An 18145-nucleotide genomic window follows, 5' to 3' on the forward strand; every position below is an offset into this window, starting at 1 on the left:
TACTCCTGGGGTATAAGGGGAGAGACAGCACCTCCATTCCTCACGATGTGGACTTCTGCCGGGACCCCGTCCCCCCCTGGCCCTGTGGTCCGAATCTGCACCAGGGCATGGCCAATGTCTTCAGGAACCGCAATTTCTATCCAATTCTTGCTGGTGAGGTGGAGCGTGGGAATCGGGTGTAAGTCGTTCTGGTACAGCATCTGTGGGAAGGGGATTAGCCAGGCAAGAGTTTCCTTACACCAGGACTGATTCTCCTCTTCCCTAGGCCCAGGAATGGGAGGACCCCATACGGTTCTGGGCCCTCGAGGTCCTGCCTCTTCACCCCTCCTGTTTCCTGTTGACCAGGTCCAGGCTCTTGAACAAGCTTCTCACTGGGACGAGAAAAGCTTGCAAGCAGCTGAACTGGTTTTGCAGACTCCTTAGACCAGAAGGACCCAGACTTCACCCAGTCCATCGCTGCCCCCGTGAAATGAACCCTGCCTTTCCGCAGTCATACCATTTTCTTCTAGTCTCTACTACATGCTCCCTGAAGAACTGCTCGTGAATTTCACGCCACTCACAATCCCAAACTTTTTGCTTACACCTAACTCAGATCCTTCTGGCTAGAAACTGCAGCTCCCTTGTGTCTGCCAGAAATACAAGTGAGCTCTTCCTCAGCGTTCAATGCCTGGTTGATCCCTTCCTTACCTTATAGCCTGTGACTGCAGACTCATTTCGGAGCGGGACCACAGGGTCCCACTTAATACTAAGACTGGAGCTCGAGAAAGTCCAAGAGATGTTGCCAGGGGGTCGCCGTGGAGCTGCCAGAGGAGGGAGAGAGTCGGGGAGACCTCCTAATGTTTCCCCACCACTCACCCCCTTGCTTTTAGCCAGCCTTTTTCTAGACGTCTGCCCAAAGCAGTTGTACCCAGAACATTCTGTCACCACTGCCTGAGAAACAAACTCCAACAAAGGTTGGAGAAAAGGGAGGCACTTCAGAGGCCATGAATTCCATTCCCTTATTATTATTAGCCGTGCTGCCTCGTTTCTGTCCCGCCCAGGGCTTGTGGGCTGGAGCATTTGTCTTTCGAGGAAAGAGTGATCCTAGAGGCACCCCCTCCAAAATACACCCCTCCACCCCCATCCAGGCTGACGGACTCACGGGGCTTCACGGTCGTGGCATTGGCGGAAGGGCTGGCCGGCCCAGTGCCGGCCCGGTTGTAGGCCCGCACAGTCACGTGGTACTTGGTGTTGTAGTGTAGGCCGGTGACTAGGGCACTGGTGTCTAGCCCTGCTGTCCTCACTCGGTCAGCAGCTGCTTCTTTGTCCCCGGCTTTCCAGTAGCGGATCTGAAGGGGGCAGAGGTACCCTAGGGTCAGCCGTCAAACCCTGGACCTCGGGGCTACCCTGACCCCGGCTCTGGACCTGCATCCTGCTCCTCGCTGGTGCTTGTAACTCAGTCTCAGGTCTCAGAACCCAGACACTAGATCATGAGCTCCAAGAGAGCAGGGACAAGTTGATGTAAGTTGCTGCTCCCTTCTTGGTGCCCAGCAGAGTGCCCAGTTCAACGAGAGAGCTTAATACGTGGGCTGAACGAGGGAGTGGGGGTGTGGGCACAGACTCAACCTAGCGATGGCCTGCTGAAACCAACCCCGTTTAATTAATTCAAGGAATCCCGTGGGGACTCTGTTTAAAGGCTATGAAATGCATATTGTACTTGCAAAGTAGTCCCCCAGCCCGCACTCCAGCAAGCTTACGAGGGCTGCCTAGTAAATGCAAACCCATTGTCATAGACCTTGTAACACCAAGGCCTTCTAGATAGTCTTCCAAATCAATGGCAGAGTTTGCAGCTATCTCCTCAGTGGGGCTCGCCTAGCCCATCGTGCTAGAGCCCAGAGCTGACTCTCCTGAATGGAATTTACAACATCACTAGTATGATGATTCTCCCTTAGACAATGACATTTCCTGCTTGTCCTTCTGTCCCTTCCTCTCGCTTTCTCTCACTCTCCATCCACCCCCACATGTACCCCAGTGTGGAGTCACCAGTGGGCCCAAGTCTTGGGTCAGAAGCTGCCGGGCCCCGAGTTCCTCAGGGACAGGATGAGCGGCTGGTACATAGAGGAGGCCATGCTGTTCTCTGCAGCCCTGAGGATGCCAGGCTAACTGGGCTCTGGCATGAAACGGGCAGGCCGTGCCCCTTCCAGAAACCGCTCCTCCTCCCCTGGGCTCCCACAGCGTCCAGGGCCGGCTCGAGCCAAGCAGTAACGTCAAGGCTGTCCACAGGCATCAGCCAGAGGGGCTTAGCTGAGGTTGCGTCCACGGTGCTGCATAGACTGCGTGCTGTGTGCCTGGTTAGTGGATGAGTGAGTCCAGGAGGAGGGCTAGCAAGCCATGAGGTGCCCCCGCGCCTTGACCCCCCGACCCCTTCCTCTCCCAGCCCAGGTCAGTGCTCACCTCATACCCCAGGAGGATACCATTCATGTCCTGCCGCACCGGTTCCCAGGTCACGTTCATCTCTGAGGATGAGACCCCTTTGGCCCAGACCTTGGTAGGGGCCACCCTGGGCTCTGGGGACCGACACAGAATGTGGGTGTGGATTCCCAGGCACTCCCTGTGCCCTACAGAGCAGCTGCCGACTGGGACTGCCCTCTCTTAGGATTTTAAAGAGCCCAGGGTGCAGGGTGCAGAGCATCTCCCGGGGCCCACTTCTCTTTCCAGAGAGCCTCCCTCCGCTAGGCCTGAGGGGAGACGAGGTAGCGAGGGCTGGGAAGGAAGCCAGGTGTCCTCTCCACCCCACCTATGGAACCCAGCAGGGGTGTGAGGAGCACTCCGCCACCCTACACCCCGTGGGCAAGCTGCTGGGGTGGGGACGCCGCACGGGCCCCGGGGTGGCCCACCTTCCTCAGCCGAGTACACGATCGCGGTGAGGCTCTCAGGCCCATCCCCGCGGTGGTTGTAGCTGCGGATCTTGACCTCAAAGGGCGTGTAAGGCCGGACGCTCTCATTGCTGTAGACGAAGTACTGGGCATCGGCGCCGGGCACCCGCGCGGTCTGCCAGCTAGTGCTGCCCTGCCTGCGGAAGGACAGCAGGTAGCCGAAGCCGTCTCCGTTCTGGTACTCCCGGGACATGGGCTGAGGGGCAAGAGCGTGGCGTGGGCGAGGGGCCGCGGCTGCGTTTCCCTGCCCGTCCTCCAGCCCCACCCAGCCTTCACCGAGAGGGGTGGCCCCAGGACTGTGGTGGTTCCATCCTGCAGTGGGTACCAGGGGAGGGGAGGGACCTTGTCTGCTCTGGAGTCAGGACCGTGCAGTGGCTCTGTCTGGGTCCTCTCTGCATGCCGCTCAACTCCTGAGACGAGTCCCACCAGGTGCGGGAGGGGGTGAGGGTGGGGTAGAACTTGTCCCCCCAGAGAACTGGAGGCATAGTCCTGCCTCTGTCCTTGCAGCTTACCGTCCAGTTGACAATGAGCTCTCCAGGGGCTCCACCACCTCCTCTGAGACCTGAGGGTGCCACCGAAGGGGCTGTCAGGGCCAAGGGACACAGGCAGTTAATGGGCAGTGAGGGAACAAAAGCTCTGAGTCTGAGACCGAAAAGCATCCTAGGCCAAGGACACCCTTCCAATGGGCCCTGGCTATACGCCAATAAAATGGACAACCTAGAAGAAACGGACAAATTCTTAGAAAAGTACAATCTCCCAAGACTGAACCAGAACCAGGGAGAAATAGAAAATATGAACAGATTGATTACCAGTACTGAAATTGAATCAGTAATTTAAAAACTCTCAATAAACCAAAGTCCAGGACCAGATGGCTTCACAGGTGAGTTCTACCAAACATTTAGAGAAGAGTTAACACCTATCCTTCTGAAACTATTCCAATGGGCCCTGGTTTTGTCCTTCAAGAGTCCCTCTGGACGTGGGCTTTGCAGTCAAGCAGACCTGAGATCAGATTCCACCTCTGCCACTTACTAGCTGAGTTTCTCTGGGTGAGTTACTTAACCTCTCTGAGCCTCTGCTTCCCCTCTCTGTAAGATAAGGATAATAATGTTTCTCTCAAAGGCTGTAAGAAGAATAAAATTAAACAAGACAGTGGCTAGCATATACATACAGTATACACTCCATAAATGATTATCCTCATCCCTCTTGTTGGTTTAAACTAAGTAGCAGAGACCAACTCCAATTTGCTTTAAATTAAGGGGAATAAATAATTCAGAACTGCAGTTAATCCAAAAAACATTTCTTTTGGGTTACAGGGTGTTTTATTATTATTATTTTTTATTTTCATGGCAGACTTAATTTCCTAATTGTCTCTAGTATTCAAAAGGCTGATATTAAAACAAGAATGTATTTAATTAGATCGTGAAGCTTGGCAGGGGGTAACTTGGCTGAGGGTTAAAATATTTCTGTAGATGATCCAGCAATTGGAGACTTATCACTTGGTTCTGATGATACTTTAGGGCCTTCTCATTTGCAAAGGGCACTTAAACACATTATCCATTTGATCCTGTGAGGTGGGCATTCATATTACCCTTTTCAGAGTGGAAAGATTGAGGCCCAGAGCAGTTAAGTGACTTGCCTAAAGTCACACAGCTAATAAATGTCACAGTTTGAATTTGAACTCAGCTCTTCTGATTTGAAATCTCATCGTCTTTCTTCTGCACCATAGCTGTCTTTGTGCTCAACTCCTGGATACTACAGTGAAGGAGACCACTCCTCACCCTTTGACTGTCCAAGAAGTGCAATCAAAGAAAGTGCTCCTTCTGGAATTCTTTACTCAGGAGAGGTACCAGTTAAAAATATTGAATGATTCCAGAAAGAGCCTGGAGAGTCAGCATGGGGCACATAGGAAACCATGTTTATGGACACAAAAAGGCAGACCCTCATTACACATCCAGCGGGGCAGGCCTGGGTGGGTGTGGAGGGGAGGCAGGTCCTGATTCCATGCTGCTGGTCTCAGGATCCCAGGGTTCTCGTTCTGGGCCTTCACCTTCACTTCTTCCCTTCCTTCCCCACTCAGGTTCTGACACCTACCTGCCTTTCAGGGAGGGTTGTGGGCAGATTGTCCATTCCTCCTGCTCCCAAAGAAACCATCTAAAGAAGGACTTAGAGCACCGGCTGCTTACTTAGTGCCCTGCACAACACACACACACACACACACACACACAAACACACACACACACACACACACCCCTTCCTCATTAACTGATTCCTGCAGCTCGTGCACTTCCAGGGAGGATATCTGCCCATCACCCCATGGTCCTGGGTTCAAGTCCAGGCTCTGCCAGTGTGACCCTTCCTTCCTCCAACCTTTGGTTTTTCCATGTTTAAAAAAATTAAACTTTTTACTTTGCAACAATTGTAGATTCACATGCAGTTGTAAGGTTGGCCTATTTTTTAAGTGAGGGGTTTGGACTGGCTGGCTTCCAGCCCTGACAGGCTGTGGCCCAGGGCACAGTACGTTGTGCAGTGTTGCGGCCTCGCTCTGACTTGTGTTCCTTTCCCATCTGTTTTGTTAGAGTCCGAAGCCTGGTGAGCAGGGTTGGAACTCCATGTAATTGCTGCTTGCTTGGGGCTCCCTTTAAGGAGGGCTAGGGTGTGTGCCCTGACATTACTTCTCACCCAGGGCTCTGACCTGCTTCCTTGGTCCGGATTTTGCTGGAGGGCCCACTGGGCTCCCCAGTGCCCAGGATGTTGCTGGCTGAAACCCGGAACTCATAGTCCATCCAGGGCGTGAGGCCCAGCACCTGGGCGGTCTCGGCGTTGCCCTCGATGTTGGCGGGATCTGCAAAGCACCAGGGAGTCAGTGTTCTGCACTTCATTTACTGATCTGGATGGAAAGGGGCAGGGACTAGGTATGAATCACTTTTTTATACCCAGCTTTCACGGTGGTACCCGCTATATTAAGAGTTCAATACCTTTTTCAGGAATGATTGGGAAACTCGTAGACCTCCCTGCCTTGGAGCCTTTGTAAGATGTTGTGTGCACCCCACACCCACATGAATGTTTTCATTGCCCCATTAATAGTTCTGCCAATGTTTCAAGGGTGCAGACTGAGTGCCTCCCCCTCCAACTCTCTCCCCATTCTTCTGCCGCCTGTGTGACCATCTTCTCTAATGGCCTGGGAGCTCCCTGCAGGCAGGGGGTCTACACTTGTCCCTCTTCGAAGATCCAGGCTCAGCCTTGGCCTCTGACCCCCAGCCCTCCCCGCCCCCCCTACAGCCAGGCCTAATCAGTACTAACCTGGGTGGGGCCTCACACTTACTGGTCCGAACCTGCTTCCACTTCCCTGCAGGTAGAGTGCGAGCTTGCAGGGTGTACTTGGCAATGGGGCTGTGGTTGTCAAAGCCACGGCTCCAGCTGAGCTGGACAGTGGTGTCACCGATGTCTCTCACAACCACGCCTCCTGGGGGACCTGGCGGACCTGCACCAAGAGGTCAGAGCAACAAATTTGAGCCAACCTCCTTCAGGCTCGCTTGGGCTGGTGCAGTACCAAGAGGGAGCAGCAGAGGGCGCAGGAAACACACACCGGGTTGGGAGGGCAAGGAATGGGGGCAGTAGTGAGTGGCGCATGGGGTGTTTTGAGGAGGATGGATGTGTCCAAGGCTGGAGGGGTCACAGAGGCTCTCACACAGAGATGTGTATAGATTTCCCAGCACGAGGCTTTGAAACTTCTGGCCTCAGCAAGTTCTCCAGTCTTGGGATGTGTTAGGAGTGGATTTTTTACAATTTTAGCTTTGGAGGAAGAATATTTTATTCATTTAGGACCTGCGAAGAACCACGGGATGAGTTCAGCTCAACAGACTTGTTAGGAGCCCTTCCCACAGCTTTCAGGGAGAGGTGGGAGTTAGGGAGCGAAGGTCAGAATAGCCCAGCCGGCCCCTGAGGGTGTCACGGTGGGGGTGGGGTGGGAAACCCCATCACCTCGGACCAGGACTGTGGCCTCCTTAGATGCACTGTCCACCACCGTCTGGGCCATGCATGTGTACTTCCCACCGTGGCGCAGCTGGGCGTTCAGGATGGTCAGATCCCCAACCGTCTCCTTCTGCACACGGGGGACAGGAAGCGGGGCAGGTCAGAGGAAGCAGCCCTGGGCTAGTGCCTGAGTCAGGGCACAGGAGGCAGGGCTCAGAGTGCCCTGCTCTGCTACTTCCCCAGACCCCTTGCACCTCGCTCTTCCTCTCTGTTCCACGGGAGGGATGAGCTACTCTCTACTTGGTACCACTGGGGATTAAACGACATTTTTTTACAGAAGACAGTCAGTGATGGTTCAAGTTAATGATATCATCTGCGCTAGGGGGCGGGATAACAACAGTAGGGGAGTGAGTCTTGTTCGGTGTCTGGAATTCCAGGTTTGACCCTAACCCTCTTCTAAATGCATAGACGTCGGGTGGAATCCGGGGAACTGCCCTTCTAAGGGAGGGTGCTTATGAACCCAGGGATGAGCTTGCCGTCATGGCATTCCCGGGGGAAGGGAGAAAAGCTTTGGGGGTGTTGATGGCTCTCGTGGGTCCCCTGTCTGCCCAGAAGGAGGGAGGAGCCCTGGGTTCTCTGGCCTCAGGCCTTACCACACTGGCCCTTCGGTAGTGACCCCCAGGTTTGTCGAAATCGATGGGGAAGTCGTCCAGGGTCCAGATGAAGGTGAGGTCCATGGTGGGGTCGTGGGAGGCGTGGCACTGCAGGGTCAGGTTATCTCCCGAGTTGATGTCGGCACTCGAGGGGGCTAGAGTGATCTTGGTTGCATCTGCCAAGACAAAGGGCCCCTGAGTGGAAGGGGAGGAAGTAGGCCCAGGCAGGGGCAGCAGGGCAGGGTGAGAGGCTCTGTCTTGAGCCCCAGGAAAGAGAACAGGCAGCGTGGCCAACAGCTGCATCCCAGCAGCCCCACTAGTGCGTGGGAGGGAGGCAGGAGCATATCCTGGATGGCGGTGTTTGGGGGCAGTCCCAAGAGAAACCGAATCCTGGGGTAGCCTCAAAACCAAATTAGGAGGAACATGGGAACACAAGAGCCCAATGGCGAGGAGGGATGGCACCCCGTGGTGGCTGAGTCACCAACCTCAGCCAAACCATGGTCCTTACCTCGCACAGACAGGATGCCCGTGCTGTTGGCTTTGCCCATGAAATTCTCAGCAAAGCAGGTATATTTGCCTTCATCTGACCGACTGATGTTTCTTATGATCAAGGTGCCATCCGGAGTTACAGTCACTCTGCAGCAAGGACAGAGCAGATCTGGCCAACCCAGTGACACACTATAGTCATGGGAAGGGGACTCACCTCCAAGGAGAGTGAGGGTGGGCAGGAATTTCTCAGGTGGGGTGGGGCTTGTACCTGCTGCTGTTGACCAAAATCTCAGTGCCTTTGCTCCAGAGCACCACGGCCTTCGGAGCTGCCCTGGGCTGACAGGGGATAACGATCTCTCCCCCTCGGGCTGCGGGGATCAGACGCCTTACAGGATTCAGCCTAAAGTCGGGGGCAAGTGCTGGAAGGAAGGGGGAGTGCCCCACAGTCATGCAGGGAATCAAACCAGTACTCGTTGGCCTGGAGTCAGATGTCACCTGGCTACATGTTAAACATTTTATGTTCCCTCTATGGCCAATCCACGAGTGACCCCTAGCAGCACCGCTTCCAAAATAGCCAGAATCCAGCCCCTTCTCATCACCCCCACTGCCACCAGATCTCCGCTGGTTGGCCCTCCTGATTTTGCATTTTCTTTCTACAATCTCTTCTCCACCCAGCTGCCAGGAATATCATTTTAAGAACACAAAACAGACACTCAGAAAAAGTCCAACGCCTCCCAAGGGCTCACAAAGGAGTCCCTACCTCTCTGATTACATCCTGCTCCATTCCTTCCCTCACTCATTGTGCTCTATCACCTGGGCCATTTGTTTCTTCTTCTTTTTTTGGTTCCGTGAAGATGCGATGATTTTTCCTGCCTCAGGACCTTTGCACTTACTATACATTTTGCTTGGAAAGCCCCCAGATCTTCACATGGTTGGTTCACATCCCAAATGCAACTTCTTCAGAGAGGTCTTCCCTGACCATCCCCTCTAACTGGCCCACCTTACCCCCAGCACTCTGAGGGAGTTTCTTTATACTGTATTTTTTATGGCTGTCTGAAATTAGCTTATTTAATTGTTTGATTTTGTGTTTATTTGCCCCCCTCTCTCCACTGGATTGTAAGATACTTGAAGGCAGAGACCTTATCTTTTGTGTTCACTTCTTAGGAGGTTTTGAAGAAATATTGGTTGAATGAATGAATGAGTCTTAGTTAAGCCTCACTACAATTGGATGAGGTAGGTACAGTTCTGTCCATTTTACAGATGAGGAAACAGACTACAAGCTTAAGTCACACATCTAAGGATACTGGACTAGCTGACATTTACTGGGCACCTGTTATGTGATGGGCAGGTTCTTTATGCTTTAGCTCTATCATCTCCTTTAATCCCCACAGCAGCTTATGAGGGCTGGGCTATTATTGCCCACATTTTATTATTCAAGAAACTGAAACACAAAGAGATTAATAACTTGCCGAAGGTCACACAGGCAAAGGGGCTGCATTAAACCCAAATCTAGCTGATTTGGTGTTCAGGGACTTCTGCCACCTTTTTTCATGGCGGCAGACATTTACTTTGTCCACGTCAGACGCGGGTCAAGCCAGAGACCCTGTCCTCTGGGAGCTCCATCTAGTGTCTCATCTCCTGTCTTAAATCCCTGAGTTCTACTCAGAAGCTGTTGGAAAACTAAGGAAAATTGCCAGGTGAGTGTGTGCGTTTAGAAATGCTGCAACTCACAACCCCTAACGCCCCCCACCTGGGTGTCCCCGGGGACGTCCTCTCTCCCTGGGCCCCTTACCTTGCACGGCCAGCTCGGCACTGGCGTAGATGGTGCCGTGCTTGTTCTCCGCCACACACTGGTACATGCCTGAGTCCTCTAGGCTCAGCTTGGAGAATCGCAAGTCCCCGGCCAGCACTTCTACCCGGGCCTGTGCAGAAGATCAGGACCACTGGGTGGGGGCTTATGGGGTGGATGCAGTGGAGAATGGGCTGCCTGGAGGGAGCGCCTGTATGCCCAGTCCTATCCAGGGCCACCTGGAATCCCAGGACGCAGAGATTCCCCAGGCCTCCCCGCACGTCTGCACATGGAAGCCAGAGGGGCGAGTGACACACTCAGGACCACATAGTGCTTTTGTGGCTGAGTTGGGCCTGGACTCAGGTCCCTGGACCCTCCAGACTCTATCCAGTTGACCAGCCTGAGGCCATGTGACTCTGGGATGGAGAGAAGCACCTAGAACTACCCTGTGGCACCCTAATTGGCCCAGAAGGGTTGCCAGTGTGTGGAAGGGGAGGAGACCTGGAGGGTGAGGGAACCAGGTGAGCAGAGGATGGTGTGCTGGGTGTGTGGAAGGAAGCCCCAGGTCTCCTACCTGGGAGGCCAGAGGATCCCCATCCCGAAGCCAGCGCACTGTGGGCCGGGGCTTGCCGGCGGCTGCGCATTCCCAGTGCAGGTTGGAACCGATGTCAGCCTCCATGTCTGAGATCACCTTGAGCCACTCGGGCTGAGCTGCGGGGAGCAAGGGAGAGCAAGGCTGGGGAGGGGCTGGGGAGGAGCTGGGAGGAGCTCCGCGGATTAACTGGACTGGATTTGCAGGGCTGCAGCTCCTGTGCCAGACAGCAGAGGGCGCCAGCCGCATTCCGGGATGGGGGGGTGGGGAGAAGCAGGTTCAAGACAACTGGCACTTCGTGCCTGTGTCAGTAACTGTTTTAGCGACTTAAGTCATTCTAATCCTTTCCATGTGCTTTCTGCAACCCTGACTGAAGCTCTGAGCTGACCACAGCACCAGCCTCATCTGGTCCCATACCCAGTGCAACCCGTGGGCAGGAAAGTTTCAGCAAGGGGCTGCCTAATCTCCTCCCTGACTTTTGGGTCGGCTTCCTCAAGGACAGGGGAAGGCAGGGGGCGAGCGTGTCCGGCCCTGTACCCTGCACGATGATGCGGCCCTGGACGGTGTCGCGGCCCTTGGAGTTCTCCGCCTCACACTCGTAGGTGCCTTCGTCCTCAAAGCCTACGCTGGGGATCTGCAGGGTGGGCTCGGCTGTGGCCCACTGTGGGGACAAGGAACCATCCACTTTGCGCCACTTGATCCTGGGGACGGGGCTGGCAGGGGAGACAAAGCCAGAGGGGGTGTGCTGAGCTAGGCAGACTCCCTTGTGCCTGCAACTCCTCCCCCAACCCAGGCCCCCCTGAGATGCTGGGCAGGTGGGGACGACGGGGAGGAGGGCCGGGAAGAGACAGAGGGAGAGCGGCCAGGAGAGGAGGAGGGGCCTCTCCCAGGGAGGCTCAGAGCATAGGTGGTCTGTTCCCTGAAGCTGACTTGCCCTCCCTGCCTGCCCCCAGCCTGCCCTGGCCTCTTCTGAGCCTGCCCTCCTCAGCAGTGGCCTGCAACCTGGTTCTTTATGGGTCCCCTTCCTCCTCTCCCCAACAGGGCCTTGCCTCTACTTTTCAAAGGGGATTTGGTTGTTAGTAATCTGTGTACGAAAATGGACTGAGGTATCAGTGAGTCTTAAAGGGTAATGTATTACCCTTCATGTGTTTTAAATATGGATTTTCTGGAAGACCAATAACTTTCCACAAAGCAGGGGGCATCTTGGGTAACCACAGGAGATATGTGAGGGAGGAGGGGACCAATGCACAAATCACATTCTTTCATTCATTCTACAAACATTTATTGAGTACCTGCTATTTGCTTAGCCCTGTTCCAGTGAGTCCTTTTTCTGAGAGAGTAAGAGTTCTATTATGTATTTTCTATTTTAAGAGATAACTGTTAGCATCCATAGAATACTAACTAAATACCAGATGCTATTCTAAGCACTGTACATATATTAGTTCATTCAATCCTCATAACAACCCCATGAGATAGGTACTATTATTATCACCATGTACAAATAGGGAAACTGAGGCACAGAGAGGTTAAGTGGTTTACCCAAGGTCTCCCAGCCAGTAAGTGACAGAGCGAGTATTTGAACGAGGCAGGCTGGGTTGGGGTCCACACACCATGCTACCTGCCCCCAGCCTGGGGTGTTGTATAAGCTGCCTGAGCCTATCATGCACGTTGCTGGGAAGATGCCTCACCCAGAGAGTTAGTGCCCAGTGAGTGGCGGTTGCTACCCACTGTGGGTCCGGCACTCTGCTAGACCCTGCGAAGGCACCAAGATGGCTGAGAGCTGGCCCTGCCTGCCCTCTCCTTGAGGGGCTCTGAGAGGCTGTGCCCTGGCCTGCCCCCTCCCTCCCCTACCACTCACTTCCCGAAGGCGAAGCACTCCAGGGTGACCTGCTGCCCCACCAGTGCATAGGTCTCTGCTGGGAACCGGGCCTTGATGCTGGGGGCAAAGAGCCTGGTGTCTGGGGAGAGAGGGTTCACATGTCAGATGTAGCTGATCCAGATCAGGTGCTCCTGTGCTTAGGATCTCAGCACAACTCAGAGCCCACACTTTCTTGACTCCCTTTCCCCCTGGGGGCATGCAGCAAGGGTCTGAGGCCATGTAGCAGGAAGACCCTGGGGTCCAGGCCCAGACCCCGTGCCCTTTGAGCTGCTCTTCACAACTTCAAAGGGAACGCCCCCTGACCCCTTCAGCTCCCTCCTCCTCGCCTTGCCCGCTGACCCTGACCTTCTGCAGCCAGGTTGAGCTGAGCAAACTTGCTGAAGACGCTCTTGGTGGAGAAATCCATGTGGCTTGTGGCCAGGCAGGAGTAGTTGCCCAAGTCTGAGGCATTGGTCCGGGCAATGTACAGGTTCCCTGTGGTCTGGGACACGAAGTGACGCCCGTCCGTAGGGATGAAGTTGGGGAACTCGTTGAGGAGCCAGCGGTAGGACAAGCCTAGGAATGGGGAGTTTGAGGAAACCGGGGGTGCTGGGCTAATGGAGCAACTCTGGGTAGGACCTCAACGCGCTGCTGGGGATCTGTAGACCCTGTCCTGAGAGCCCCTGTGCTCTGAACTGGGGCTGAGGGGAGACCTAGAGGGAAGATGCAACTTTATCTCTGCCGTCAGGGAGTGCTGTCTGCTGGGGAAACAGCCCCTGCCCTTGGGGACCTCCCAGTCTGATGGGGGTGGGGCACAGAATCATTTAGAGTTGGCACCCAGGGATCAGTGCTTCCAAGGGTCACTCACCACCTCTTATTCCATCCCTCTTCTGCTGAGTGGCCAGAAGCCCCTCCTGTGCCCTCCGTCTAACATGGTCCAGGGGCCTGACTCACCTGGGTAGTGGGCGGGTGGGTTACAGGGCAACATCACACCCCAACCTTCGTGGGTTTTCACTGGGTCTCGCTCCTCCTTGGAGAATTCCTGCAGGACTGGAGGTGGAGACCATGTGCTCAGGCGTTGTCCTCCAAGCCTGGGGGACCCTCGCCAGCTCAGGCTCCATGGGGAAGTAGTCACCCGCCCTTTCTGGACACTTTTTCCAGCCCTTTCTTCTCTACCCCCAAAGCGTCCCGGCACCCCGTGGGGCTCACAGCCAAAGCGGAGGACAGCCTCCCTGCTGACAACGGTGCCCACTGGGTTGGAGGCCAGGCACTGGTAGACGCCGGCGTCCTGGGCTTTGGTGGGGTTCATGATGACCAGGTTGCCCCCAACCAGCTGGTGGCGGGAGCCTGGCTCCAGCTTCATCTCGGTGCCATTCATCTTCCACCTGCAGTGGGGGCAGAGAGGGGCTGATGTGACGAAAAATTGCCCACTGCCCAGGGCCTCCCAGCACCACTGCGGGGGTCTCACCTGTAGGTGGCCGGAGGGCTGGCCCGGGCACGGCATGCCAGTGTCACCTTCTCCTCTGTGGACTCCTCTGGGAATAGCAGACCGAGGGGCTGGTCTTCAAAGACAGGCCCAAAGGTGGCCGGGGATCCCCAGGCTGAGCTCCAAGCTGCAGATGGGGGACACCACCAGAGGTCTCAGGGCCTAGGGGCCAGCTGGAGCCTGGCTTCCAGGGCAGTGCTGTCCAATAGAACGTTCGGCAGTGTTGGAAAGGTTCCATTTTCTACCCTGTCCGGTACAGTAGCCATTTGCCACTAGCCATTGTGCCCCTGAAATACGGCTAGTGCAGCTGAGGAACCAGATTTTAAATTTTATTTAATTATAATTAATTAAAATTTGAATTTCAATAGGTTGGGCAGACCCCATCTAGTCAATTAGTTCAGTCAGTCACCCCTCCTATACTCAGATATTGAGTACCTGCTGTATACTTAGCACTGGGTGAGGCACTGTGTAGCAAAATGAGTAAGACACAGTCCCTCTTCCTCAAGGAGCTTGCGATCCAGGGAAGAAGACAGAAAACTGACAGTAGGCGAGAGCCGTAATAGTGGTTTAGGTTCAAGAGCAGGGACCCTTGGAGTGGAAGCAGTCAGGGGACTCATGGAAGAGCTGACCTGCAGGGTGTGAGATGGGCCTTGAGAGATGCATGGAAGCCACTGGCTGAAAAGGGGGAGAGAGGAGGTGTGGCCCTGGAGCCTAGTGCCCCTTCTGGGGAGGGCGTCCTGAGAGAACGTGCTCTGGCTCTGGGCCTCTATTGGCTGTTACAGGACGCTTCTAAGCCTCAGCGTCTCCACCTGTGAAATGGAAAGAAGATGAACCCCCCTCCCAGAGTCCGTAGCAGGGCTCAGCCTGACACAGGGTGTGTACTCAGCCTCCGTCTCCTGGACCCAAGTGAGGGGGCCGGGTGGGGGTCAGGGGAAGAGGAAGTCTCAATGGTGGGTGGACGACGTACAGGTTGCTTTGGGGCATTTTATAAAATTCCACTGTGACATTTCAAGAAAGAGAGGCCCAGAAAAGGGAGCGACTTGCCCACGGTCACAGGGCAAGCCTGTGGCACGCGCAGTTCTAGACCTCGGGTTCCTGCATTTGCTGGGCAGATGGGTATCCCACATGCAAATGGCATTTTCCTGCCTGGCCCCCTCCCAGGCAGATGCCTTGCTCTTCACGTCCCCTCGTCCAGGTTCACCGGGGCAGGGTCTGAGAGGCACAGGGCAGTGTTTCACATCTGCCTCTGTTTGCTGACTGGTGCGGCCCGTCATTCTTTGCCTTTGTGGTGTCAGGCAGGAGCCAGGCCACCCCTAATTGGCTCCTAACCCTCCATGAAGCTGATTTCAGGCCCTCCTTGGTGGGTCGTGGGGGGATCCCCATTAACCAATTAGTGCCTGCTCTCCTGGTGCACCCAGCTGTCAGCCTTAGTCCAGGGGTGGGGGTGGGCCCCATGCCACAGCTGAGGCCCAGACTTGGACCCCTGGGAGTGATGGCAGCTGTTAAGCAGCTCTCAGAATGAGGAAGGAGGCACGGCTCCCTGAAATGGCATCCCCCCTCCCCCCTCCCCACCACCCATCACTATTCCTCATTGCCGCCCCAGGCCTCGGAGATGGCGGCGCATCTTCTCGGCTGGAGAGCCCAGCTTAATCCTAAATTAATGATGGTGGTGGAAGGTAGGGACCCTGCCCCAGCTGGGACTGCCGGGAGGGGAGGGAGAGGAGGGGTAGCCGAGGCAGCCAGGCTGCTGGGAACAACCTTGCATAACAGCAGCTTCCAGTAACTCTGTCTGGATGGTGGTGGTGGGGGGGGTGGGGATGGTGGCTGAGTGGGCCTGGGGCACACTGATAATTTAAGCTTCCAGAAAAAGCATTCTCCCCGGCATTCAGCCATGTACACACCCTCACCCCAATATCCACAGACACATGCTTTCCACCTCTCACGTACACACACTTCCTTACAGGCACACAGACACCACACATATATACATACATGACTCTAAGCTACTCCAGTAGTCAGATATACACATTTATACACACATCCGTTCCCATGCACATATGGCTACAAATGTCCACATATACTGATTTATATCTACATCTAGGCATTCATAATAACAAAATAGATGCTATTTATTGAGGGCTAACTCTTTACCAAATACCATGCTCCACATTTCTTTCTCATAACCTCTTCACAAGGTAGGCAGTGCCATTTTCTCGTTTGGCTAATGTGAAAACTGAGACTTAGAAGGTTAAATAACTTGCCCCAAGTCACACAGCGAGAAGGAGCAGATCTAGGGATGTGGACCCTGGCCAGCCTCCCCCCATAGCCAGCGTCCTTAACCACAGGGCTCAGAATTCTTGACTTCAGTTTCCCATCAGGACCATCAGAGATACTGTTGCATCCTGGGGGTACTGAATCAGAATCTCTAGGAGTGAGGCCCAGGAATCTAGATTTTAAAAGGGCCTCATGGGCATTCTGAAGAGCAGATAGAGTTGAGAGCCATGGCACTGTGTGTAAGGCCTTCTATACACATTCATCATCCCCCCAAATGTAGCATGCCCTCCATGCAATAACTCACTCACATCTCCACCCTCTCAAACATCCACAGACACACCCTCACTCACCCCGCACCTCCCTCTGAACCTACACACACATCCACCCACACATGCACTTTCTCACACACACACACACACACACACACACACACACACACACACACACACTCCCAGGGAGAGCCACCCACTCTGTACTGTCCTTGTTTGGCATCCTCTCTGATTCTCTCCTGATTCCCTATCCTGACAACTCTGCTCCCCCAAACACAGGTATCAGGGCCTCGTGGAGGAAGGAGATTAGGGAGCTGAGACCGTGGAGGGGAAGCCATTCTGCCCTTCTTTGCTCTGGGGTGCAGGAATCCAAAGCTGCATCCCCAGGGTAGGTGAGCAAAGACAGCCAAGAGCTGAGGCCCCTTCCTAGGGGGTGGGAACAGCCATGGGATGTTCCACTCCTGCCTCTGCAGTTGCTGGAGGTGGCAGACCAGGTCCCGTCTCCCTTGGCCTTCCTGCCTCTCGGGGTCTATGGACCCCGGAGGCTGCACATACTGCTTACCTCAGATGATGGGGTCCCAGCACTGACTGACCCTGAGGGTGGGGAACGCAGAGGAGCCCAGGCACCTCTCCTCCACTCTCTCTGGGGTGGGTGTCTCCTGCTCCTTGCAGCCTGGGCTCCCCACCACAGCAGCTCCTCCAGACCTGGGGGGCCCTGGCACTGGGAGCTAGGCCTGGAGCTGGGGGCCTGGGAGGCTCCCCTATTTCCCAGCAGCCTCACTGACTTGGATGCTGGGTTGGGAGGTGGTTAGGACATAATGAGAACATCTGAAACTATGCCAGTGGAGTCCTTCCCTGGTGAGACGAAGAATTTAAAATGTGCTGGTTTCAGCCTTGCAGGGGCTGTGGGATGGGGAGGTGGAGCCTGAGGTAGCTAGAACTCCAGAAGGACACCAGAGGATGGGTACTCTTTCTCCCATGGAGATCTTTAAGGAAAAAAGAAACGTCTATTGATCTGGGCTGGGGGTCAGGGCAAAGAGGCCAAGCAGCGGTTCCAGCAGGCCCCTCCGAGCAGCAGCAGGCTGTTGGAAAGTTCCCCCAGCTCAGACAGGCTGGGGCTCCCATACCGCCTCCCTAGCACACTCTCCAGAATCCAGCCAGCCCGGGCCTCTTGGCCTGCACTGCTCGGTTTTCCGTGCCCTCCTTTTCCTTCTGCCAGCCGCCTTCCTCCCCTCTCCCCACTTGAAGCACCCCTGGCATGAGAACTTTTGCTTGGGTCCCTCTTGCCTTTTTCCTGGGCCACGCCCTGCTCTGCCTCATCTCTTCCCAGATCCCGTTCCACATTTGGTCCATTTGCCAGGCTTCATTGTTGCCCTGAGGAACCCTCCCAGAGTTGTGTGGTCAGGGGACCCTAGAGCAGTACTATCCAATAGTACTTTCTGTGATGATGGAAATATTCTATAATCTGTGCTATCCAATATGGCTATGAGGCCTTGAAATGGGGCTAGTACAACTAAGCAACTAATTTTAAATTTAATCTTGCAGCCTTAAGAGGCTGCAACTCTGGGCTGATGTCATGGAGATCTGGTTGTGCCATAGTCTTGCTGTGTGGCCCAGGGCAAGTCCCTCACCCTCTCTGGATCATGCTTTTCTCATCTACAATACGACAAAGACTCATTCCCTCTCCTCCTAATCTCAAAGGGAAAGTAAAATCCACAAGCAGGAAAATTCTATAAGGAAATGGCCTCAAACTGAAGTGCCACAGCAGTGCAGTCAATTATTTCTGTAGTCATCACTAACATAATAGCAATGATATAAAGCTATGATCATTCCTGCTAGGCTTTGGAG

General features: G+C 54.6%; 1 protein-coding gene across 3 annotated transcripts in view; it reads right to left on the bottom strand.

Moving 5' to 3' along the window:
* Nucleotides 1–18145, bottom strand: part of CNTN2 (contactin 2) — a 43079-nt gene that overhangs the window by 4581 nt on the left and 20353 nt on the right. For all 3 annotated transcript variants that reach the window (XM_082461967.1, XM_082461965.1, XM_082461966.1), the window contains 20 exons: nucleotides 13737–13881; nucleotides 13478–13653; nucleotides 13223–13318; nucleotides 12635–12844; nucleotides 12269–12368; nucleotides 10948–11123; nucleotides 10393–10529; nucleotides 9822–9951; nucleotides 8298–8448; nucleotides 8049–8176; nucleotides 7541–7716; nucleotides 6897–7017; nucleotides 6238–6396; nucleotides 5608–5757; nucleotides 3428–3498; nucleotides 2877–3111; nucleotides 2434–2546; nucleotides 1142–1328; nucleotides 688–800; nucleotides 32–200 (listed from right to left, as the gene is read on the bottom strand). In XM_082461967.1, the coding sequence (XP_082318093.1) occupies nucleotides 32–200; nucleotides 688–800; nucleotides 1142–1328; nucleotides 2434–2546; nucleotides 2877–3111; nucleotides 3428–3498; nucleotides 5608–5757; nucleotides 6238–6396; nucleotides 6897–7017; nucleotides 7541–7716; nucleotides 8049–8176; nucleotides 8298–8448; nucleotides 9822–9951; nucleotides 10393–10529; nucleotides 10948–11123; nucleotides 12269–12368; nucleotides 12635–12844; nucleotides 13223–13318; nucleotides 13478–13653; nucleotides 13737–13881 (2943 nt within the window). The remainder of the gene's footprint in view (nucleotides 1–31; nucleotides 201–687; nucleotides 801–1141; nucleotides 1329–2433; nucleotides 2547–2876; nucleotides 3112–3427; nucleotides 3499–5607; nucleotides 5758–6237; nucleotides 6397–6896; nucleotides 7018–7540; nucleotides 7717–8048; nucleotides 8177–8297; nucleotides 8449–9821; nucleotides 9952–10392; nucleotides 10530–10947; nucleotides 11124–12268; nucleotides 12369–12634; nucleotides 12845–13222; nucleotides 13319–13477; nucleotides 13654–13736; nucleotides 13882–18145) is intronic.

Source organism: Balaenoptera physalus (genome assembly GCF_965194825.1).
Source record: "Balaenoptera physalus genome assembly, chromosome: 1".
Taxonomy (NCBI): domain Eukaryota; kingdom Metazoa; phylum Chordata; class Mammalia; order Artiodactyla; family Balaenopteridae; genus Balaenoptera; species Balaenoptera physalus.